We start from the raw sequence: 22952 nt of genomic DNA, 5'->3' as shown, positions 1-22952 counted from the left end.
TCAATCTCTTTGGTGATAAATGACTCCCCTTTGAATTTTGATTTTTTTTCTTAATAGGATTTTTCAAATGCACATATGATCATGTACAGTGAAAAAAACTTCGGCTCCAAAGGTTCCAGTATTGACGTGCTAGGAATTGTGGCTAATTTAAAGGACACTGGATATGGCGTGAAGACCCAGTCTATTCATGTGCTGAGTGGAGTGTAAGTGAAATCCTCCAGTCCCGATCCTGAACTTGGTTTTTGTCTTGATTCGGGGTAAACTAGTAGAGTGGGCACTCAGCAGATAGCTATCTAACCAGCTAAACACCAATTCTGCTGTTTAATACTTACTGTTTAATACTTACTGTTATGTTGCTTCACAAATATTTCTCATATAATCTTTTCTTTTCATGTAATAGAACACTGAAGTAGGCTTTCGAGGATCATGACAGAAATCTACAGATCCACTTCCTGTGTCATTCATTATAGAAAGATCATGAATATCTTATGAGATAACAGCCCTCTAACGTTAAAACCTGAGGCTGGAACAAAATCTCGCTAAATTTTCCTGTGCTCTTCCACCTGCTCCAGATTGTTTTTCATTATTATTTTAACTTAATAAAATACATACAATAAAATCAATATTTCAGTTTCCCTGGAGTTAACAGTGCAGTGGTTTATTGTATTTAGATGTCTGTACAAGGAGGTGGCACTACCTGTGTGATGTATGTTTTGAGATAGAGTCTGCCTATGTAGTTCAAGTTGGTCTCAAACTTGTGATCATCCTGCTTCAGCCTCCTGAGTGCTGGGATTATAGATGTGTGCCACCATACCCAGCCCAATGTTTTGTTAGTGGCAAGCAATGTTTTGTTGTTTTTTTGCTTTGTTGTTGTTGTTGTTGTTTTGGCAGTCCTGGGGCCTGAACTCAGGGTGTTGGCACTGTCCCTGAGCTTCCTTTACCTAAGGCTTGAGTCACAGTGTCACTTCCAGCTTGTTCTGTTTATGTGGTCCTGAGGAATGGAACCCAGGGCTTTATGGATGCTTGGCAAGCACTGTACCACTAAGCCATATTCCCGTCTAGCAAAGCAAGTTTTTATTGTAAGAGGACCAATGAGAGAGATAACTCTCAGGGATATAAGTGGCCATGAGCCAATCTTAATTGGAGCAAGTGATAACAATGGAACTCATTGGCTTAGGAAGTGAATTGTCTTGGAGAAGATTTTATTTCAGAGTCCTCCAAACTTAGTTGCTGTGTCTTGCCTGAGCGTCTTTCATGTTGGTTTAACCTTAGGCTGTCCCCTTTCATCTGGTGGTCTATGTTTACCCTGAATTTTTGCTCTCCCACCTCATTGCATTGCAGTGGAAAGAGCGCTGTTTGCTTCATAAGTTCCAGGTTAGACCTGCTGCCTAGGTGAAAATCACATGAGCATACCTGAATCCAGGCGCTGGCTGTGCCTGGGAGATGTGCCATCCCAGGTTGGTCCCAGGACCATAAGGAGGGCAGGTAGATCCCATGTGGCCTAACAGCCAGGGTCTACAGTAGGAACTGCATGATCATTTTCATGGTCCAGCTGATGTCTGGTTTATTTTCCGATGTGAGAAGGTTCTTCTGGATAAATGGGGGAAAAATGACATTGGTTCTGTTGAAAGTGGTTGATGTTAGTTGTTTCATGTGTTACTGAGGGACACAGGCTATTTGAATCAGTCCAGCCTCAACCCTGTTGTATTTTGTGTTTATGTGAGGTAGGCCTCAATGAAGTATCTTTCTGTTGTTAGTCAGCACATCTTGTGTAAGCTCTTGCTTATGGTGCCATCTTGCCAGAATGATAGCAGTCTCATCTGGGTCTTCCAGACTTAAAATGCCTTTTATTAAGGTCCTGTTCTCAAGCCATGGTATGGTAGAATCATAGTTGGCTATCTCCATTTCATCTGAAATGAGATGTATGGCAGTAGGCATTTGAAGTGGTACAGTGGCTCTACCTTTACAGCTAATTATTTAACAGGAAATTTCAGTGACTGGTGAAAGAGTTGTGCATTTGATCCTCACCAGGTGTGCTGGTTCTATGAGTCATAGGCCAGTCATCTATCTACTCTGGCAAAGTGGCCACAAAGGATGCTGGGTAGACATTGGTATAGATTGTGCTGTTGGGACAGGTAGTATTACTGAGTTGAACCAGTCCTTTCTTTACTCCCCAGACCCTCCTTACTTGAAATCAATTTCCATTACAACATATTGCTTTTCTGTTTTTGTTTTTAGCATTCCCAGTTGTATTTCCTGGCTTAGACATTCTTTTTTTTTTTTTTTTTCTGATTGTAGCAGCTGAGTTTTGGTCTTGGGGGGAAGTTGAAGGAGGCACACATACAGGTTCACACTTCCTTTAAATTCTGTTTGCAGAAGGCCTTCTGTGTTACCAGATCAGCTGCTTCCTCATTTCCCTCATTTTAGTTTGCCATTTTGATAAATATTTATTGTGTATGCAAAGCATCATATTATGTCTTTGGAGACGTTACACTGTTCACGCAAACCACAAATAATTATTGCTACAAAAAAAAAAAAAAGAAATTAGCTGGGCACTGGTGGCTCACGCCTGTAATCCTAGCTACTCAAGAGGCTGAGATCTGAGGATCTTGGTTCAAAGCCAGCCCAGGCAGGAAGACAGTGAGACTCCTGTCTCCAATAAACCACCAGAAAACCAGAAGTGGGTTGTAGCTCAAGTGATAGAGCAGTCTTCTTGAGCTGAAGAGCTGAGGGACAGCGCTCAGGCCCAGAGTTCAAGCCCCATGACTGACCAAAAAAAAAAAAAAAGAAGAAGTTAAAACGTTTTAGAAATGCACAGCAGAGAGACAAATTTGTAGTCTGGATGCAGATAAGACTTTTGGAGGAGGGGAAGGTTAAGATGCACCAAGATAAGGAGGAAAACTAACTTTTTTTTTCTTTTTCCAGTAATGGGTATTGAATTAGGGCAAGCACTCTACCACTTGAACACCCCTAGCTTATTCATTTTTAAGTTTCAAAGGAAAATTGTTTCATTTAAATGGCTTTAATATTACTAGTAAATAAGCATCTAAAATGCTATGGTTGTTTATTTTTTAGCATGGCAGTCAAAGTCAGAAAACTCTTACTTTGTTGTTGTGTTTTGCTTTTGGAGACAGGATCTCACTTTGTACCCCAGACTGGCCTAGAAGTCTCTATTCTCCTGCTTCATGCACCTGAGTGCTGGGATTTTAGGCATTTGCCACCAAGCCCCATTAGGAAAAGAAACAGAAAAATCAAAGACGACCAAAAAAACCTCTTGAAATTCTTGCTCTGTGAAAGTATCTCCCAGGAGACTCAATATCACCTGGGTACTAAATTTTCCAGGTGGCAAACTCATTATTAGCTCTCCAGCAGCAACAGCCTTGAAGGAAGCTCAGGAAACAATGGAAGATTTGGGGGCCTGCATTCCATTTCTTCCTGGAGTGTCAGACTCCTGTTACAGTTCTGCTTCTCATCAGTGTCTAGTTCTGTGCTCTACTCCAGCTCATAGAGTGCAAACTGGGCAACTGCTTTAAAAACAAAAAAGTAAAGTGAAGTATTTCCTGAGCTCACATAAAAAGCAAAAGGGCTGTTGTTTGCAATTCTTTCTCCTTCAGCCTTCCCCAGAAGGGCAGGTTTGCCCCGCTGCCTTTATGATATGTACAGTTACTTCAGGAGGCCGGGATGGGACCTGTTAACACTTGTCCTTGCCTCTCTCCCTTCCCCTCATTCACCTTTAAGCAGAGAAGTATGGATTTATGTGCACAGAATCCATGTGAACATGCCCATCCAGGTATGTTTTTAAGAATCCTAATTATATGTCAACTCTGCACCATAGGTAGGGCAGACTCTCACATCCAGGCATTTGCTCCTCATTCACTCAGTGCTGTGCCCAGAAAGAACATTGCTACTTTCTATAGAAAACATCTTTTTGCATATGTGTGTGCAGTACTGGGGCTTGAACTCAGAGCCTGGGTGCCATCCCTGAGCTTTGTCACTCAAAGCTTGAGCCACAGCTCAACTTCTAGCTTTTTGGTGGTTGGAGAGTCTCATGGACTTTTTTGCCTGACTCACTTCAAACCTCGATCCTCGGATCTCAGCCTCCTGAGTCACTAGCTACTCAGGCATGAGCTTAGGAAACATTTTAATAAGCTATTTTCCTGCTTCAGCCTCAGTGAATTAGACAGGCTTACCTGGATGTTGGGGGGAAATCTTTTGTGTCACAACTTACTATCTTTGTTTTTGTTTGGAATTCCTGGATTTTGTTATATTCTTAATTCTTTTGTTAATAATTGTGAAGGTAGCCGAAGGCTGTGTGTGGAGAAAGCGCTACAGGTAGCCCATGTTGTTGAATAGCCTTACCAGCTCTCATGGACTTTACTGCCTAGGCTGTCCTTGAACTATGATCCTCCGATCCCAACTTCCAAAGTAGCTAAGATTATAGGTGTAGCCACTAGCACCTGGCTTCCTTGTTTTAAATTTTGGCAGTATTAGGGTATGCATTCTGCCCTTTACTCTTGGTAGTCAGGCAATCTACAGCTGAGTCATTCCAGTGTTTTTTTTTTTCACTGTTTATTTGCCCAGGGGCAAATTTGGACTGTAATCCTCCTATTCTACAGGTCCCACCACAGCTGGAATGGTGTGCACAGGCCACTACTGAGCTGTTAGATAAAAAAGAGGCCTCATGAATTTTTGCTTGTACTGGCCTCAAACCAAAGTCCTGCCTTTAGCCTGCTGAGTAGCTGAAGGCAAAGGTGTGGCCATCTTACCCAGCTTCCCCTTTTTCTCCTTGATGGCTGCTTATTTCCTGGTAATGACTATACTTGTGCTTTGGTTTAATCAACTACCTAGATAGTAAAATTGGGTCTTTTAATTATGAAGGATATAGACTCTTAGGTGTGGTTTACTAGAATAGTAAAGGAAAGGGAACTTTATAAGGCAGGTCATAAAGTAGAATGCTTGGTGACCTTTAAATTTTGCAGCCCCAGCCATGTTATGGCCACTAACTGGTTGTCACCAGACCTTAGAAAAGCACCAACTGTTCCTGACGATGGTTCTGAGCCATCTGTCCACTTCAGGCAGTTGGTATTTTTCACCTTCGTCATTCCTGGCACAGGGCAAATGGCTTTCCAATGTTTATCGAATGACCACTGAGCCACCTTCCCAGCCCCCAATGTTTATCGAATGAACAAATAGGTTCACTTTTTATGTCTTTAGGTTTTCGCATCTATAAAATGAGCATGCCAGTATCTCCTTAAGATAAATGTGATTTGATAGATGTGAAGGCATTTGGGGAAAGTTCCACATAGACAGATATTATTCCTGTCAGTTGGGAGAGGGCTGGTACGTAATAAACTGGTACAAGTAGAGCCTAGGTATCTCTGCACTGCAACAGAATCAAAGGTTTTTTCCCCTCAAAGACTTTACCTTTGGGTAGCAATAGTGTAAGTTGGTTTTATTGATTTTCTTCTTTGAATGTAGATCATTGAAAAGTTGACAAATGAAAACTTTCCAAAAAGTATTTGTTTCTGATATTTCTGTGATTGATTTTGTTTATTATGTTATCGGGTCATATGGGAAATACTGTTGGGAACATTTTTTTTTTTTTAGCATTTAACTTTTTTTTTGCCTGTCGTGGGGCTTGAACTCTGGGCCTGAGCGCTGTCACTCAGCTCTTCAGCTCAAGGCTAGCACTCTACTACTTGAGCCATAGCACCACTTATGGTTTTCTGGTGGTTTATTGGAGATAAGAGTCTCACAGAGGGGCTGGGAAGGTGGCTCAGTGGTAGAGTGCTTGCCTTGCATGCCTGAAGCCTGGGTTCAATTCCTCAGCACCACATAAGCAAAAAGAAAAAAGCCGGACTGGCTCTGTGGCTCAAGTGGTAGAGTACTAGCCTTGAGCTGAAGAGCTGAGGGACAGTGCCCAGGCCCAGAGTTCAGGCCCCACGACTGGACCCCCTCCCCCCCCCAAAAAAAAAAGAGTCTCACAGACTTTCCTGCCCAGGCTGGCTTTGAACTGCCATCCTCTGATCTCAGCTTCCTTAGTAGCTAGAATTACAGGTGTGAATCACTGGTGCCAGCCATTTCATTTTTTTGTTCTGCAGTGTGATTTGATATTTAATAGACATATAGCTTCCTGTTAAGATCTTTTAAATCTTTGTGTTGATAACACACAAGAATTCTTCCTTGTTTAATTTAAAAGAACTAGGCAATTTCTGAAAGTCAATTTATTTCCTTAAAGTAGAAGGGAACAAAAAACCCACAGAGAATTATTCTCATTGGAATTTTCTCAAAGAATAAAGATCTGATTAATGAAAACACAAAAAAAGGGGCTAGGAAGGTGGCTCAGTGGTAGAGCGCTTTCCTTGCATGCATGAGGCCCTGGGTTCGATTCCTCAGCACCCCATAAACAAAAAGAAAAAAGCCAGAAGTGGCGCTGAGGCTCAAGTGGTAGAGCGCTAGCCTTGAGCTGAAGAGCTGAGGGACAGCGCCCAGGCCCAGAGTTCAGGCTCCACGACTGGACCCCCCCCCCAAAAAAAAAAAAACAACCACAAATAAAGCATATAAAGCAAAATATCCTTTTTCTCATTATCACCTTGATTTATCATATAGACAAATCCAGCCTGTTCCTAATAGTTAACAAGGCCAGAAAATTATGGTATTTGCCTAGTAAATGGATGGATATTTCTGTATGAAATATATACACATCAGCCAGATGTGATAGGTGTTATGTGTAAAATATGAGCCATAACTAGTGTTTGTGTTTCTTTAGATGGGTAGCATATGAAAATCCTGACTTCACAGGAGAGCAGTATGTTCTGGATAAAGGTCTTTACACCAGTTTTGAGGACTGGGGAGGAAAAAATTGTAAGATCTCTTCTGTCCAGCCCATATGTTTGGTAAGGAGTTAATTTTCATATGAGAATACTACAGTGAAACCAGGATTTCCTTTATGTGTTTCTGGTTCATGTAATCTTGATTGCTACAGAAAATATTCTGAAGTGATCCTTAGCAGAACTTACTAATGATATGGAAAAAAAACTTTTCAACATACCCTATTCATTTTGTTTTCTTTAATTTTAGGATTCTTTTGCTGGCCCACGGAGACGAAATCAGGTAATTTTTAAAAGGAATCTGTAAGCTCACTGCCAGTGACTCACATCTGTAATCATTGCTACTGAAGAAGCTGAGATCTGAGAGTCCATGGTTCAAAGCCAGACTGGGCAGCAAAGACCATGAGACTCTTTTCTCCAATTAACCACTAGAAAACTGGAAGTGGCATTGTGGCTCAAAGTGGTAGCATGCTAGCCTTGAGCAAAAAGCTCAGGGACCCAGTCCAGGCCCTGAGTTCAAGTCCCATAACCAACAACAACAACAAAAATAAATAAATAAAAATAAGAATCAGCATTTTATAATCTAGGGCCTCCTGTTAAAAAAACTGAATTCACATATGTGTAAAGTATTAATTATTTGGGACATTTTAGTTGTTAGTTTTACCCATTTTTATGTTCCAAAACATAATTGCATTTAAAAAATAAGATAAATTGGGCTGGGAAGGTGGCTCAGTGGCAGAGCGCTTGCCTTGCATGCCTGAGGCCCTGGGTTCGATTCCTCAGCACCACATAAGCAAAAAGAAAAAAGCCGGAAGTGGCACTATGGCTCAAGTAGTAGAGCGCTAGCCTTGAACTGAAGAGCTGAGGGACAGCGCCCAGGCCCTACAACTGGACCCCCCAAAAAAATAAATAAAAATAAGATAAATTAAGCTCTAATTCTTAATTGATAGCATTAACCCAAGTACTGTATATAAGGTATATACAAGTACTGTATATAAAGCAAAACTTTATATCAGAACATTGAATCAGAGTTTACATTAGTATACTAAGAAATTCCAAGCAATGACATAATTATGATAAATAGTAGCATTAGTTTTCAGATTTGCTGTGTCTGCATTAGACAGACATTTTATATAGTCTCACTCAAGCCTTTTGGTTGCTGACTCTGAAATCATCTGGAGTATTCCATTTGTTAGGTAGATTTTTTTAATGGAAGTGTTCAGACAGCCATAATTATAAAGGCACAAATATCAGCATAGCTGCCTTTATTGGCCTGTATATGATTTTGATAAATCAGCAAGTATCTTCCATGGAGAGGAAGGAAAACTATATTACATGGTTCCAAAATACAGTTTATTATTCATGTTAGACCTGATGAACAATTAGTTTTGGCCACAAGAAAGCTTCGTAACGCCTCACAGCTTATTAACAACAGGGTGTGCTATAGAAAGTCACCTCTATTGTTGGGTTTCCTTTGAGGTCTCAACTAAATCTCCTTACATGGCTCAGCCACCATGTTTCTAATTGATCATTAATGATGAAGTAAAAACTTAAAGGATATATAAAATTCACACCTGCTTATTGTAACAAGAATTAGCATGTCAGGTTTGGGTTATCACTTCAAAAGTTCAGTTTTGGCATGTTTCAGAGAATAATTTTGTGTGTTTCTGCTTACTTTTTCAAAGGTTCACTTGTTTTCAGAACCACAGTTTCAAGGTCAAAGTCAAAGTTTTGAAGAGACTACAAGTCAAATTGATGATTCATTTTCAACTAAGTCTTGCAGAATTTTGGGAGGCAGGTAAGCAAACAGTGGTGTGTCAGAGCCAGATTGCAGGAGTAAAGGGGGTAGAGCTCACACATCAACAAGTACTTGGTAACACCTGCTAGGGGCATGGCACCACATGAAGCCAAGCTACTCTGCCGTGTGTGTGTGTGTGTGTGTGTGTGTGTGTGTGTGTGTGTGTGTGTGCGCGCGTGTGTGCGTGTGTGCATGTGTGCGTGCCTTGCAGCACTGAAGTCTAGACAGTGTGGGTGGGGAAGTAAAGATAGCTCCAGCGTGCAGTGGAATCTAGCCAGGCTCTCTTTTTTTGTGTGTGGGGGGGGTCTGGTCGTGGGGCCTGAACTCTGGGCCTAGACGCTGTCCCTCAGCTCTTCAGCTCAAGGCTAGCCCTCTACCACTTGAGCCACAGCGCCACTTCTGGCATTTTTTTTTCCTGCTTATGTGGTGCTGAGGAATCAAACCCAGGGCCTCATGCATGCAAGGCAACGCTCTACCACTGAGCCACCTTCTCAGCCCCTGTATTCTTTATTTTTATTTTTATTTTTTGTTGGTCATGGGGCTTGAACTCTGGGTCTGAGCCCTGTCCCTGAGATCTTCAGCTCAAGGCTAGCGCTCCACCACTTGAGTCACATGCCACTTCTGGTGTTCTAGTGGTTTATTAGAGATAAGAGTTTAATGGCCTTTCCTGCCCCAGCTGGCTTTGAATCATGATCCTCACATGTCAGCCTCCTGAGTAGCTAGGATTACAGGCATGAGCCACTGGCGCCCGGCTATGTATTCTTAATGCCTGCTCCATCATTTGGAAAAGGAGAGCTGGACTTGAAGTGGTTGTTAAGGTACCTCCCTAGGTACCAGCATTTTTACAGGCATACAAGAGTAGGGTAGGCCTGTATGTGATAGGCAAGGGGAGGTGATGTGTGTGTGCTGACCAAGGCCAGCCACATTCCTAGCCTACGAGGGTTTTCTGTTAGGCAGGAGTGAAGCCAGCATGGACTGGGCCATTAGATCATCTATGAAGACTCTCCACTCTCAGTGGATGCTACAGGAAACATAAAATGGGATAAAAGCAATAGACTCAGCTTTCCAGGCTGAATGCAATAGTTTTACAAAAGCTTCATGAGGAAAGGTAAAGTCTGAGGTGAAAGAAACTCAGGAAACCCTGGGAGCCATCTGTAAAGAAGTGATAATAACAGCTGCAGTCAGTCCTGTGGGTCTTTATGGCTGAGATGCCATTGTCCCAGTTAGCAGTGCACAGCGAAAGGGCTCTTGCCTTTTACTCAAATCCAGACTGAGTGTGAAGCTTCCGTTTCTTACCTTCAGCCCACCCACCCTGAGTTCTTTACCTCCCAGCCCTGCTTCATTTATCACTACCAGATGTGTGTGTTTTGTTGCTGAGTTAGTGTCTGTTTTGGCTCACTGGAGTAGGTACCTCAAGTGGACAGAGACTCCGTTTTGTTCTGTGCTGCATTTCTAGCAATAGGAAAGTAACTGACATGCAATTAGTCTTCAGTGAGCACCTTTTGGATTTAAGAGAAAAACATACAACTTCTTGGAAGAAGGTAGAAAAACCCAGCGATGTATTCATGTCACAGTGATGCTTTCAGTCCTGGTCTAGGACAGAGGGATTAGAAATAAGGAAAAGAGAATAGTGAGAGAAATTTTCAGAAGATATGGATAAACTATAGTGACTGACCACCTACAAGGGTTGAAGAGAGATCGTTTGACAAAGAAAGATGTCCGAAGGCCTGAAGCCACCTTGGTGGAAGTATGGTGGCGCTGGGGGTGGGAGAATCAAAACATGGGCCATTCCACAGAGAAGGAAGTTTTAAATCTAACTGCCAAGTCCACTGATTAAGGAATATTAATTTGCCATAAGATGAAATCCTGTAAATATACCCAGATATTTTCAAAGAAAGAACACTGAGTTATAAATTAGGTTGATTTTTTTTTAAATAGACTGCCTCTAAAAATCCTATTTTTAAATAGGAATATTCAAATCTCATATTGTGTTGTTTTTTTTTTCCCCTACTGCAGCTGGGTTGCATACGATGGAGAAAATTTCTCTGGAAATCAGTACGTGCTGGAGGAAGGACACTATCCTTGCCTCTCTGCAATGGGCCTCCTGCCTGGAGCAACCTTCAAGTCTCTTCGTTTTATAGATGTTGTAAGTACATCTGTCAGTGAATACAGCCTTACAGAAATGGGTGCTTCACATTGCAGCTAAAATTTCTTGAGGAATTAACATTGGAGGCAGATAGTCAAGAGCTGGTGACTCATGGCCTGTAATCCTAGCTACTCAGGAGGATTGAGGTTCAAAGCCAACCCTGGACAGGAAAGTCTATGAGTCTCTTATCTCTAGTTAACCACTAAAAATTGGAAGTGGAGGTGTGGCTCAAGTGGTAGAGTGCTGGTCTTGAGCAAAAACTCAGTATAGCACCCAGGGCCAGAGTTCAAGCCCAAGAGCAGCTGTGTGCGCACATGAGCGCGCACGCGCACTCGCACGCGCACACACACACACACACACAAATTTGTGTGTGTGTGTGTGCATTTGAGAATGAACCTGGAGCCATGTGCATGTTAGGCAAAAATAACCTCTGAGCTACATCCCTAATTCTCTATGTATTTTTTTTCTTTTGAGACCCGTTTGAGTCTATGCTGGGCTCAAACTCAGAATCTTCCTATCTCCATCTCCCAAGTGTTAGGATTATAAGCATGTACCACCATGCTCAACTCACATTTTTAATTGTAACTTAATACTTCCAAGTTTTTTTTTACTGACGTCTGATACGAAACTTGAGTATTTAGAACATTTTTGGCATGCCATCAAAGAAAAGCACACTAAATGTACAGAGTGATAATGTAATGCTGCTATAATCTTTGTTGTCTCCTTTTTGTATGTTTTATATAAGCTAATTCCTAGACAGTATACCCCACTTCTGTACACACACACACACACACACACACACACACACACACACACACACACACACACACACACACACTCACACATACTCACATTCACTCACCTGCTCTGTTTACTGATGAGACAGTCTCCTACACAGACACATCATACAAATGAAGCCAAAAGTGCCATATTTTTGCTACTCAACTTTAAGCAAGTAGGAAAACCACTGTAATCCCACATGCTTTTTTGGCATATATTTTCTTATTTTAGGAATATTGTTCTCAGATTTTTAGTTCAAGGTCAAATTCCTAATTTAAACAAACAAAGGCTGCTGGTTTTTGTTTTACTGAAACCAGTGGGTATATGTGCTTAATTCTCTTTACCATGCAATCATGGTCAAGTTTAAACATGTGGCCTCTATTTCTGCACACCCCCTTTCTCCCCGCCCGTCCTGGACAGTGACCCCTACAGGAAGGTTCACAAGCATGACAAAAATCCTTGTCATGTTGCCAATTAAAACAAAGGACATCTGAAAACACATGCAAGGGCAGGCTCCGCTGTGCCATTGTATACCAGGCTACCACGGCTCTGTGAACCTTACCACTTAAGCCCATGGCTTCCATTGAAAAATAAATGTACATATCACCCGATGTAGAAGAAATAACTGTATTGTCAAAGCTCATAGAACTCATAAATTTTATAGACCACGATAGACAATTTGCCCCATGAAAGTTAGAACGTGTTTGTGACTTTAACTAAGCCTTCACTATCCCACAATACTGTGAAATTTGTGAAATTATGTGTTCACTTAATCACAATAAAGAATTTGCAAAATAAAAGGAAAAATAGATGCATATAAATTGCATCAGAAGTGTTCATATTTCCACGCTTATAATTGTTTCTCTGTGCCTGGTATATTTTCTTTTATAATGTGGCTTCCATCAGCCGTCCTATATATGCAGTGGAAACACTTCCGGCCCCTGCATGCTTCCTGTTAGCTTTGAAACCTGGAAATAACCCAGGCTCCTGGGAAAGAGAGTGTATGAATCAGTCAATCTGGCAGGTTGTGGCTTTGTCCTTGTAACTGGATCATTTTTATATAAACTTTGAATTATTAACAGAACATGATTTTTGCTCCCAAACAGGAATTTTCTGAACCAGCAATTATTCTTTTCGAAAGAGAAAACTTCAAAGGAAAAAAGATTGAACTTAATGCTGAAACAGTTAATCTCCAGTCACTGGGATTCAACACACAAATACGATCTGTTCAGGTTATTGGGGGCATGTAAGTTCACTACTTGTTAACCTAATAAAATACGTTTTTGATTTTTAAAGAAATACCTTACAAGGTTGGAGGCATGGCTAGGTTTTAGAGTGCTAGCTAGTGAGCAAAAATGGTGGCAGGTGTGGAGTTCAAGTCCCAGTCTGGAACCAAAAAAAAAAAAAAAAGAAAAACATCTCACTATCTGCTCAGCCTGTTCTTAAACTCATAATCCTGCTTCAGCCTCCTAACTGCCGGGGTTTCAGGCATGTTTTACCACATCTGGCCTCAAAGATATATGTAGTATATGTCAGTGTGTGTGTGTGTGTGTGTGTGTGTGTGTGTGTGTGTGTGTGTGTGTGTGCGCGCGCACGCGCGTGTGTGTGCGTATGCGTGTTTGCACATGTGCACACTGGGGCTTGAATTTAGGGCCTGTGTGTTGTCCCTGAGCTGTTTTTTGCTCACAGCTAGTGCTCTACCACTGAGCCACAGCTCCACTTTAGGGTTTTTCTGAGTAGTTTCTCAGCGATTTTGGTTATGGAGCTAAGAGAAAGCTTGTCCTTTGGCAGGAGTTGCACAAATGATTAAAATTCAACTTGGGAGGATTTTTAATCCTTTAATAATTTTGAAATTCAATAGGATATAAAAATAAAGGCCATCCATGTTATAAGTACATTTATGGGAAAAAAATTGAGACAGCACCTCGCTCTTTTTCTGTGCAGATGGATTACTTACGAGTTTGGCAACTACAGAGGGCGCCAGTTCCTGTTGTCTCCTGCCGAAGTACCTAACTGGTATGAATTCAGTGGCTGCCGCCAAATCGGTTCTCTACGACCATTTGCTCAGGTACATTTTCCTTTTCTATTCTGCAAATACACTCTCCCTCCCTTCCTCCTCCCCCCCTTTTCTTTCTATTTATGTGGTACTGAATAATTGAACCCAGGGCTTCATGCATGCTAGGCAAGCACTGTACCGCTAAGCCACCTTCCCAGCCTTGTAAATAGACTCATCTCTGAACTATTTCCTTTTCTTTTCTTCTTTTGTTATTTTTTTTTGTCGATTGTGGAGCTTGAACTCTGGGCCTGGATGTGGTCCTTCAGCTCTTCAGCTCAAGGCCAGTGCTCTACCACTTGAACTACAACGTCACTTCCAGTTTTTTGGTGGTTAGTTGGAGATAAGAGTCTCACCAACTTTCTTGCTGGGGCTGGCTTTGAACCTTGATCCTCAGATCTCAGCTTCCTGAGTAGCTAGGATTACAGGCGTGAACCACTGGCACCTGGCTTGAACTATTTCTTTATTATTTTTTTATTGTCAAGGTGATAGACAGAGGGTTAAGTTACATATGTAAAGTAATAAGTATACTTCTTGTCCAACTTATTACCCCCTCTCTCTACAACTTGAGCCACAGCGCCACTTCCGGCTTTTTTCTTTTTGCTTATGTGGTACTGAGCAATCGAACCCAGGGACTCATGCATGCAAGGCAAGCGCTCTATCACTGAGCCACCTTCCAGCCCATGAGCCAGTATGAATAGCTGCAATTTAACTTTTTAGTTTTCATATACAGTTTGTGATTGGCCTCTCCCCCACCTCTCAGTATTTGGGCTGTCTGTGTCTTAAAGAGGTGTGGCTGTTCAGAAATGCTTTGAAACCCAACATCAAACATGGTGGGTCCCAAGCTCTGTTATCCACAGGCAGGCTTCCTGCCCCAGTTACTTTTTTTTTTTCTTGACAGTACCAGGGCTTTAAACTTGCTTATCTCTCTTGCTCATGGCTGGAACTCTACCACTTGAGCCATACCCCCAGCTTGAACTTTCGCTGATGGTTAATTTGAGATGGAGTATGAGCATGTTTCTGCCTAGACTGGCTTCAAACCATGAGCCTCCAAATCTCAATCTCCTGAGTAGTTAGAATTATAGGCATGAACCACTAGAGCCTGGCTCTTTCCAGTTCTCATCACTGAAAAAATAAGTCTGAAAACCTGACTCCTTCATCCATACCTCACGTTAGACTCTGCAAATGTTAATGTCTGTCTAGCTCCTCTAACAGTACAATCTCTGTATGACTATTGCTGGGGTTTTGTCTTCTAGAAACGAATTTACTTCAGACTTCGAAACAAAGCAACAGGGTTATTTATGTCAACCAACGGAAACTTAGATGACTTGAAGCTTCTTAGAATACAGGTGATGGAAGATGTTGGTGCTGATGACCAGATATGGATTTATCAAGAAGGATGCATCAAATGCAGGGTGAGCTTTAAGATGAGATGGGGTCTGTAGTACCTTAGCCAGCAAGGGACTTGTCCTTTGTTCTTTGTCCTGTCTTCTAGTTGACTTAATTTCACAGTTCCTGGAGTGTGTTCAGGAACAAATTTGAAGGTCTTTCCAATGAACATGTTTCCCAGCTCAGATACAACCAATCTTAGGAACTTAAAATGCTAGGCACGTCTAGCACTGGTCAGAGTTTTTGTTGTTTGTTGTTGTTGTTTTGCCAATCCTGGGGCTTGGACTTAGGGTCTGGGTGCTGTCCCTGAGCTCTTTTGCTCAAGGCTAGCACTCTATCACTTGAGCCACACCTCCACTCCCAGCTTTTTTTTTTTTTTTAGTGATTAATTAGAGATAAGAATCTCACAGATTTTTCTGCCAGGACTGGCTTTGAACTATGATCCTCAGATTTCAGCCTCCTGAGCAAGGAGGATTACAGGTGTGAGCCACTAATGCTGGCTTTAAGAGCTAGCTAAAGGAAGTGATGCTACTCTGACCCTTTCCATAGTAGTCCAGCAAATTGACAGAAATCACTCTTGGTTTCTCAGTGTTGGAGAATGCCACAGAATAAGAGGAGGGTAGCGATACCTCTCTGTACAACCTGGTCCATTTCCTAATGGCCACATGCTGTAAAATGGCTGCCATGTATTTCAGCAGGATTCACCCCTTCAATCCCCTCAAACTTAGGTTCTATAGGGAGTAGTGAATATGGGGAAGTGAGAGTAAGCAAGAGTATCAATGTGATTAAGGCACTGTATATGATGTGTAAAACTCTTAACAATTAACACACACTTCAAAAATATGAATGACAGGAAGATGAAACAGGTCCTGTGGTGGGGGCTGGTGGGAGAGGGTGAACAGAGGGTTAAGAAAGGTTAATATTTCATTTTCTGTTTTCACATATGTGTGAGGATGGTTTGTAGAGCTGGGCTTGGGAAAGGGTGAGGGATTAAGGAGAATGACAGAGGGGCTGAGTCTGATGGAGGTGTATTGTAGGCATATATGAGCATGTCAAAGCAAAACCCCCTGTACAACTAAGATGTCAATGAAAAATGTGGGGAGATAAAGTGAGAAATGGCCCATCCCCCTCTCGCATCCCTCCGCCACGGCAGACATGGACATGCTGAACGTCATCAGATTTTTATGAGTGAAGCTCACGCTTCATCGTCGAAGGCATCTTTTTGACTCCCTGACTTTATGGGCTTTACTGTTTGCTCCTGCTCCTTTAAAACCTCACTGCCCATGAGTCATCCAAGGGAAGAGCCTTGTGAGAGGAGCACGCTGGCCCTCCAGGGATGTTGTGCTTGAGAAAACACCCTTTCGTAAAGAAGCGTGGCTTAGCACCTCAGAAACAGCAGGCGCAGAAGCCCCTTTGCCTTGGGATTGCTTAGATGCAAGAAAGCCGTACTTTCAGCAATGACTTCTCATCGCCTTGCAGTGATGTTATTCAACTTTAGTTTCACTGAGGAAAAAATGACATAGAATAATTAGTATACTTTCTTTTTTTGGTAATGATGGGGATCAAACCCCACTTTCTCACAAGCTAGAAAAGGATGCATATCTCTAGCATAGACTAGTACCCTTCCCATCTATTTCTTTAAAAATACGATGTGTTAGTGGTATATGGACATTGACTGCCATACCCTGTTTATAGATGAAGGGTGAACTGGCTTCAAGAAGGATTCCTCAGTATTAAGTTGCACTTAAATGGCCTTTACAGAGCTTGCATTTTCTTTTTCTTTTTCTAGCTGGGTAGCATACTGAGGGAGTTTCTGACAAAGGAAAGACAAGAAGCCAATCAAGGCAATTTCAAGTTTTGAGATAAAATGCTCTGTAGACACCCCAGTGCTTGGGCATTGAGAAGTACAGTTGCATACGGAAGGACAGGACATGCAGAGGTGTGAGGTGGTGGGGAGAGACCAAGCTACAGACCTGGGCTCAGTTCAGTCACTTCCTCCAGGGAAAAGTACCTCCACCAGCCGTGTCGCTGTCCCGAGGCCTCTCTTACCAGTTATCCAGGGAGTCTTACGAGTGACAGAAGTCTCCTGGACAATGGACAGGAATTAAGAACTGTCCATCACTCATGTCATATGGAATAAGAGCCAAATGCCTTACATAGGACAAATGAAGCCTGGGACTACATTAGTTTTATAAATAAAGTTTGAGATTTAATATGTATCCTTCTTTGAGATATTTTTGTTTTCCACTGAGCAGATAGCAGAAGACTGCTGCCTGACCATTGTGGGCAGCCTGGTAACATCTGGTTCCAAGCTTGGCCTGGCTCTGGACCAGAATGTCGACTGTCAGTTCTGGTGCATGAAGTCAGATGGAAGGATCTACAGCAAGCTAAAACCAAATCTGGTTCTAGACATCAAAGGTAAGGAGAATTTCCTTCAATGCACGGTACCTTTCTTAAGGGGGAAAAAAAGATCTGCTTCTAACTTTTGAAAATGAGCAGTGCTTGGGGCTGGGAAGGTGGCTCAGTGGTAGAGTGCTTGCCTTACATGCATGAGGCCCTGGGTTCGATTCCTCAGCACCTCATAAGCAAAAAAGAAAAGAAAAAGCCGGAAGTGGCGTTGAGGCTCAAGTGGTAGAGCGCTAGGCTTGAGCTGAAGAGCTGAGGGACAGCGCCCAGGCCCAGAGTTCAGGCCCCACGACCGGACCCCCAAAAAAAAAAAAAGAGCAGTGCTAATACACTAGTGTAAGAGCCTCTCTGCCATGTGCTAGCCACGGTGTGAAACAGTCCATACACATGGCCCATTTGATATCCACAGGAGTCTTAGTAATCTGTGCTATCCTTCCCTCCCTTTCTGCTCCCTTTCAGTTTAATTGCCAGAAAACAAATAATACCCCCCAAAAACCTAAGGCAGAGCATGGTTTATGAGTTTGTTCATGTTTCATCTCTTGAAGTGCTAAGCTAGAATCTAGACACTTGACTGATTTTTCTTTCTGTGTAAACCAAACTAGGGCACATGGCTCAAGTAGTAGAGTGCTAGCCTTGAGCTGAAGAGCTCAGGGACAATGCTCAGGCCCAGAGTTCAAGCCCCATGGGACAACAAAAAAGAAAAAACAAACTAGGGCACATGCTAGACATGTGCTATACCACAGGGCTACACCCCTAGCCCTGTTTTTATAACAGTGTAAGACTAAAAGTAACCGTTAAAATGCTGTGCTCTTATTAGTGTAGTTCTTATTTATATATCAGCTTTTTTTTTTTTTTTTTTTGGCCAGTCCTGCGGCTGAACTCTGGGCCTAGGTGCTGTCCCTGAGCTTCTTTTGCTCTACCACTTGAGCTGCAGCCCCACTTCAGTTTTTTGTGATTTAATTGGAGACAAGAGTCTCATAGACTTTACTGCCTGGGCTGGTTTTGAATAGCCATCCTCATGTCTCAGCCTCCTGAGTAGTTAGGATTATAGGGGTGAGCCACCGGCACCAGGTACCTGTAGCCTTTTATTGAAAGGCTTAAGTTCTAAAAAGAATTAACTGCCAGGATGATTTCATTGGAACATGTGTTCAATGAAGTTAATCTAAAGTGAATTGATGGTGCTTGGAAAGAATAAGTTGGGCCAATAGTCCTCAAACTTCATATGTAGTAGATCATCTAGAGGGCGTGTTTAAAACCGTAGGTTGAGGCCAGGCATGGTACCTCTTAGCTATAGTTTCAGCTACTTGGGAGAGGGGATATTATTGAGACTCCATTCTCAGCAAATAAGTTGGGCACACACCATAAGCCCAGCTATGGGGTGGTGTAAGTAGGAAGATTGAGATTTAAGGCTGGTGTCAGGCCAAAAAAAAAAAGGAGAGGATCAACTTTGAAAAATAACCTGAAGTAAAACAGACTAGAGGTACAGCTCAGAGTAGGGCCCTGAATTTGCTTATTTTATTTATTTAATTTTTTTGGTTCCGGTCGTGGGGCCTGAACTCTGGGCCTGGGCGCTGTCCCTCAGCTCTTCAGCTCAAGCCTAGCACTCTACCACTTGAGCCACAGTGCCACTTCTGGCTTTTTTTTTCTTCTGCTTATGTGGTGCTGAGGAATTGAACCCAGGGCCTCATGCATGCAAGGCAAGTGCTCTACCACTGAGCCACCTTCCCAGCCCGGGCCCTGAATTTAAAACCGCATATTAGTGGGCCAAGTCTTTGGAGTTCCTGACTCAAGGAATCTGGAATGGGACACGAAAATTTACTTTCCTAACAAGAACCTAGGCATTGCAGACGTAACTAGCCTGAACCAGCTGAACCAGGGAATAGTTAATGGAAATTTAAAACAATATAAACAAAACTACCCCTAACCTATGCACGGGAAGTCAATAAGCTAGTGTTGTTGCTATTTAAAAGCAAATGGGAGCAGTGTTTATTCATATCTGGAATAATTTGTAAATTATCATTAGGCACTTTTCTATTCCCTATCAGGAAAGACGGTATGATTAAGCTTTATAATATAGTAAACTTGTGAAAATGTAAATATACCATACTCACTCCTCCATTGTAAATTATAGCTAGAGCTGGCTCAAGTAGCTAGGATTAGAGGCGTGAGCCACCGGCACCAGGCAATAGCTGTGATCTTGTTGTTAAGACACTTCTGGAAAATGGAAAGTAAAGCCTGAACATTTTCATCAAGGACTTTGATACCTGCAGGGGGACTGGAAGTATCTTTCAAGTCTGATAATGCCCATTAGGCAGAATGGCTAGCTGCTCTGTGAGATTAGAACCACTAGGACTGAGCAGTGAGAAGGGGCTGAGAGGCAGAGGACAGCACTTAGGGCACAGGAACTAGACACCATGGTTACAGGATGGATGGGGACCAAAATGTAATATAAACTAGAAATAGAAAATGCATGGAAGTAGCATATAGAAAATAAATACATTCCTCATATTACATTGGTACAGCAGACAAGCAGAATGCTCATTTTATGAATGGTCAATGTAGAATTCAAATGATTTAAGATTCAAACTATTTAAGAATCACTGACCTAGGCCTGTCTTTATTCTTACTATGACCAACTTTATGGCAGGGCTCCTCATTCTAGACAGGAGAGTAAGATCCTCAGAGAAGACAAGGAAATTAACTAATTGAAAATTTGAGGAATTCAGAAAAATCAGAATGGTTAGACCCCAGAAGAAGGCTGAGCAAACTTCTGCGTTGCCCCAGTGTGATTAGTGTCCTCTGTCCAGGCTCCAGAGCAGTCTTGTTTAGGCAGCCTCTGTGTGGCAGGCTCTCTGCTTGACACTGAGGAACCACAGTGAAATGTTCTTGGCTCCAAGCTATGGGGCTCCAAGAGGTACCTGAGTGCGTCACTTCAGGCTCTAATACTTTGTCCAGTGTTTTTTCAAATTCTCTGTGCCATGTCCATTGTAGCAGTTACAATAGTTACTTCCTTTCTTGTTCCAGAATTACACTCAGAATGTGGATGAATGATGCCACCTTCTGGACACGCGAGAGCAGGGCACAGCCTGCCTCCTGGGCAGGGGAAATACAAGCCTCTTGTCTTTGATGCCCTTAGGAGGAAGCCATGGTTTTCATTAGCTGCCCAGTAACCTTTTGTTACCTGTAAAAACTGACATAGGACTTGTTAAATCAGCTGCTTTTCTTCTGCTTGTATTTGGGGAGTAAGTTGTTTTGGTAGACATTTAAGTATTATCCAGTCTTACAACAATGGAGTTGATTCATGCTCACTTTTCAAAACATGAAAAGTCTGGCAAACCAATCAAACAGCTATGTAGATCATGAAAACTAAATGAACCAAGCAGTAGCTTTCCTTCTCCCACTCCTTCTCGTCTCTTCTGGGTGCTAGGACTGTAAGCACACAATGCCAGCAGCACCTTTCTTGATACTTAAGGGAATAAGAATGATTTCATTAAAGTAAGAGGTAAAAGTTGCTCTTCCTTAAGCCCTACTTGACGAGAGCTGACATGTAGCTGACACAGCAACCCTTCCCAGGTACATTAGCAGTAAACAGTGATTTAGAATAAATACTCAGGTGGTAGTTTGGCCTACTGGCAATGGTGGATCCATTTTTTGTTTTCACTTCTACGATCAGATCTTGAAGGATAGTCTTTCTAGCTCCAAAAACACATCAAGAAGTTTGTTCTTGGAAGTGGTGCTGTGGCTCAAGCGGTAGAGCACTCACCTTGAGCTGAAGAGCACAAGGACAGTGCCCAAGCCCAGAGTTCAAGCCCCACAACTGACAAAAAAAAAAAAAAAGTTTGTTCTTCAGTCATTTGTACTATCTATCACATACCATTGTCTATATTGACTGGTCCAGTATTTTCTAAACCAGGAAAATAATAAAAGAACTAGGATGATTTAACCCCCGCCCCCAATTAACTAAGTTCTCACTTTTTAGGCTTCATGATTCTAATTAGAATCAAAGTAATATACACACAAAAAAAAGTATATAGTAAGGTATCTTGGGGCCCTTAGTGCTTTCTGAAATCTTGGTGTCTTTATTGTTGCTGAACTCAGGACCTTATGCCTACTTGGCAGGTGTTCTACCACTTGAACCAGGGCTCAACTCCAACTTGTCTTAATGGTGGGAACTTTAATCTCCCATTGCAAGTTTATAAAGGGCCAGGTGGCAGCTTACTTTGCAGGGTAGAGTCCTGTGCTCCTGCTCCACCCTGCGGTGTCACACCTCTAGATAACAATGATTTCTTATGGAAGTAGGAAGACTTCTTCCCTAACAACCTAGGTCTATCGTGTAAGTTGTCTCTGATGCTCTACATGTTTTAAAGGACAGATGATCACTCCTTGGCCTGAGGATGAGCTATGATTTCTGTCCCAGTCATGGCCTGCATACATGTGCAGTTTTATTTCTATGGGGCCCCTGATGGAAGAGCTTTGGTGAGAGGCTTTGCTGTAGATTAAGGTATCTGAAAGTGTTTACTCCACACTGCAGGGAGGGGAGAGGGAATCAGATAACCCTTTCTTTGTTGATGATTCTTCTCTATTGAAGAAGCCATGAAACTGGTTTTCTCCTCAGCTATGTGAAATTTCTAGTAGGTATCTTTGGAAAGTCATCTCGTACACACTCCAGTGAGTTGAGGAGTCCATGACCCTACTTTTATAGTACAGTGTACTCATCATCTTAAATACTATAAAGTTGTATGTGAAGTTGTATAAGTAGCAGGAATGCTTCTGTATTCCTGTGCTCACTTGCCTTTTACCTAATTGCACCTATCTTCCATTATTCTGCAAAATCTGTTGCTTTTCTTTCTTTTTTTTAATTGTGAAAATACTGAAAAAATTATAGTAAGTGAAATAAGCCAGGCCCAAAGAAACATAGGTCCCATGGTTTCCCTTATTTGCAATAACTAGTATATGTCTGAGTCAAGCAGAAAAGGTCAGATAAGTTGATGTTAGGGAAATGAACCCTAAGATATGTATTCAAATGGTTTTTTTTCTTTCATGCAATTGTTTCTAACACATTTATAAGATTATTTCTTTGTTGCTTTGTATGTCCCTCCCCCACAGAATAACCCCTGCTTTCACTGTATTTGATGTTCATATAATCTGTGGAGGGGAAGGGAAAAAACAAATCGTTTAAAACAAATCGTTTAAATAGGGATACAGGAAGACCCATTGCAACAATGAGATGTACAAGTTGTTATGTCGAAAAATCTGTTGCTTTTCATAGCCACTTCTTACTGCCTTTCTAGGTCTGCCTGCTTAGTTCTCACTAGTTTCTCAAACCCATTTCACCACTAAACATACAGTGGTGTCTCTGCTTTTTTCCTCCTTTACATTTCCCACCCCCTCATTGCTTCTCAGTTTTAGACATAGAGTGACTGAGAACTGGGTACAAAAAAGGAAACCTGCAAGGTAAAATATCCTGTCTGATGGGTTTTCACATCAGTCTACGGCAGGTTGACCATCTCATCGCCCAGGCCTTAGGCTTTCTTGCATTTTCTTTCCTTG

At 42.0% G+C, this 22952-nt stretch overlaps 1 protein-coding gene across 1 annotated transcript in view; it reads left to right on the top strand.

Annotated features, from left to right (window-relative positions):
- Positions 1-22952, top strand: part of Crybg1 (crystallin beta-gamma domain containing 1) — a 63643-nt gene that overhangs the window by 39152 nt on the left and 1539 nt on the right. Inside the window, exons 11-19 of the mRNA XM_070010744.1 lie at positions 58-203; positions 6770-6896; positions 7081-7113; positions 8516-8628; positions 10645-10774; positions 12661-12800; positions 13499-13622; positions 14864-15022; positions 17252-17414. Of these exons, the coding sequence (XP_069866845.1) occupies positions 58-203; positions 6770-6896; positions 7081-7113; positions 8516-8628; positions 10645-10774; positions 12661-12800; positions 13499-13622; positions 14864-15022; positions 17252-17414 (1135 nt within the window). The remainder of the gene's footprint in view (positions 1-57; positions 204-6769; positions 6897-7080; positions 7114-8515; positions 8629-10644; positions 10775-12660; positions 12801-13498; positions 13623-14863; positions 15023-17251; positions 17415-22952) is intronic.

Source organism: Dipodomys merriami, unplaced genomic scaffold (genome assembly GCF_024711535.1).
Source record: "Dipodomys merriami isolate MVZ:Mamm:240054 unplaced genomic scaffold, mDipMer1.0.p SCAF_8, whole genome shotgun sequence".
Lineage (NCBI taxonomy): Eukaryota > Metazoa > Chordata > Mammalia > Rodentia > Heteromyidae > Dipodomys > Dipodomys merriami.
This window is presented reverse-complemented; position numbering and strand designations above follow the sequence as displayed.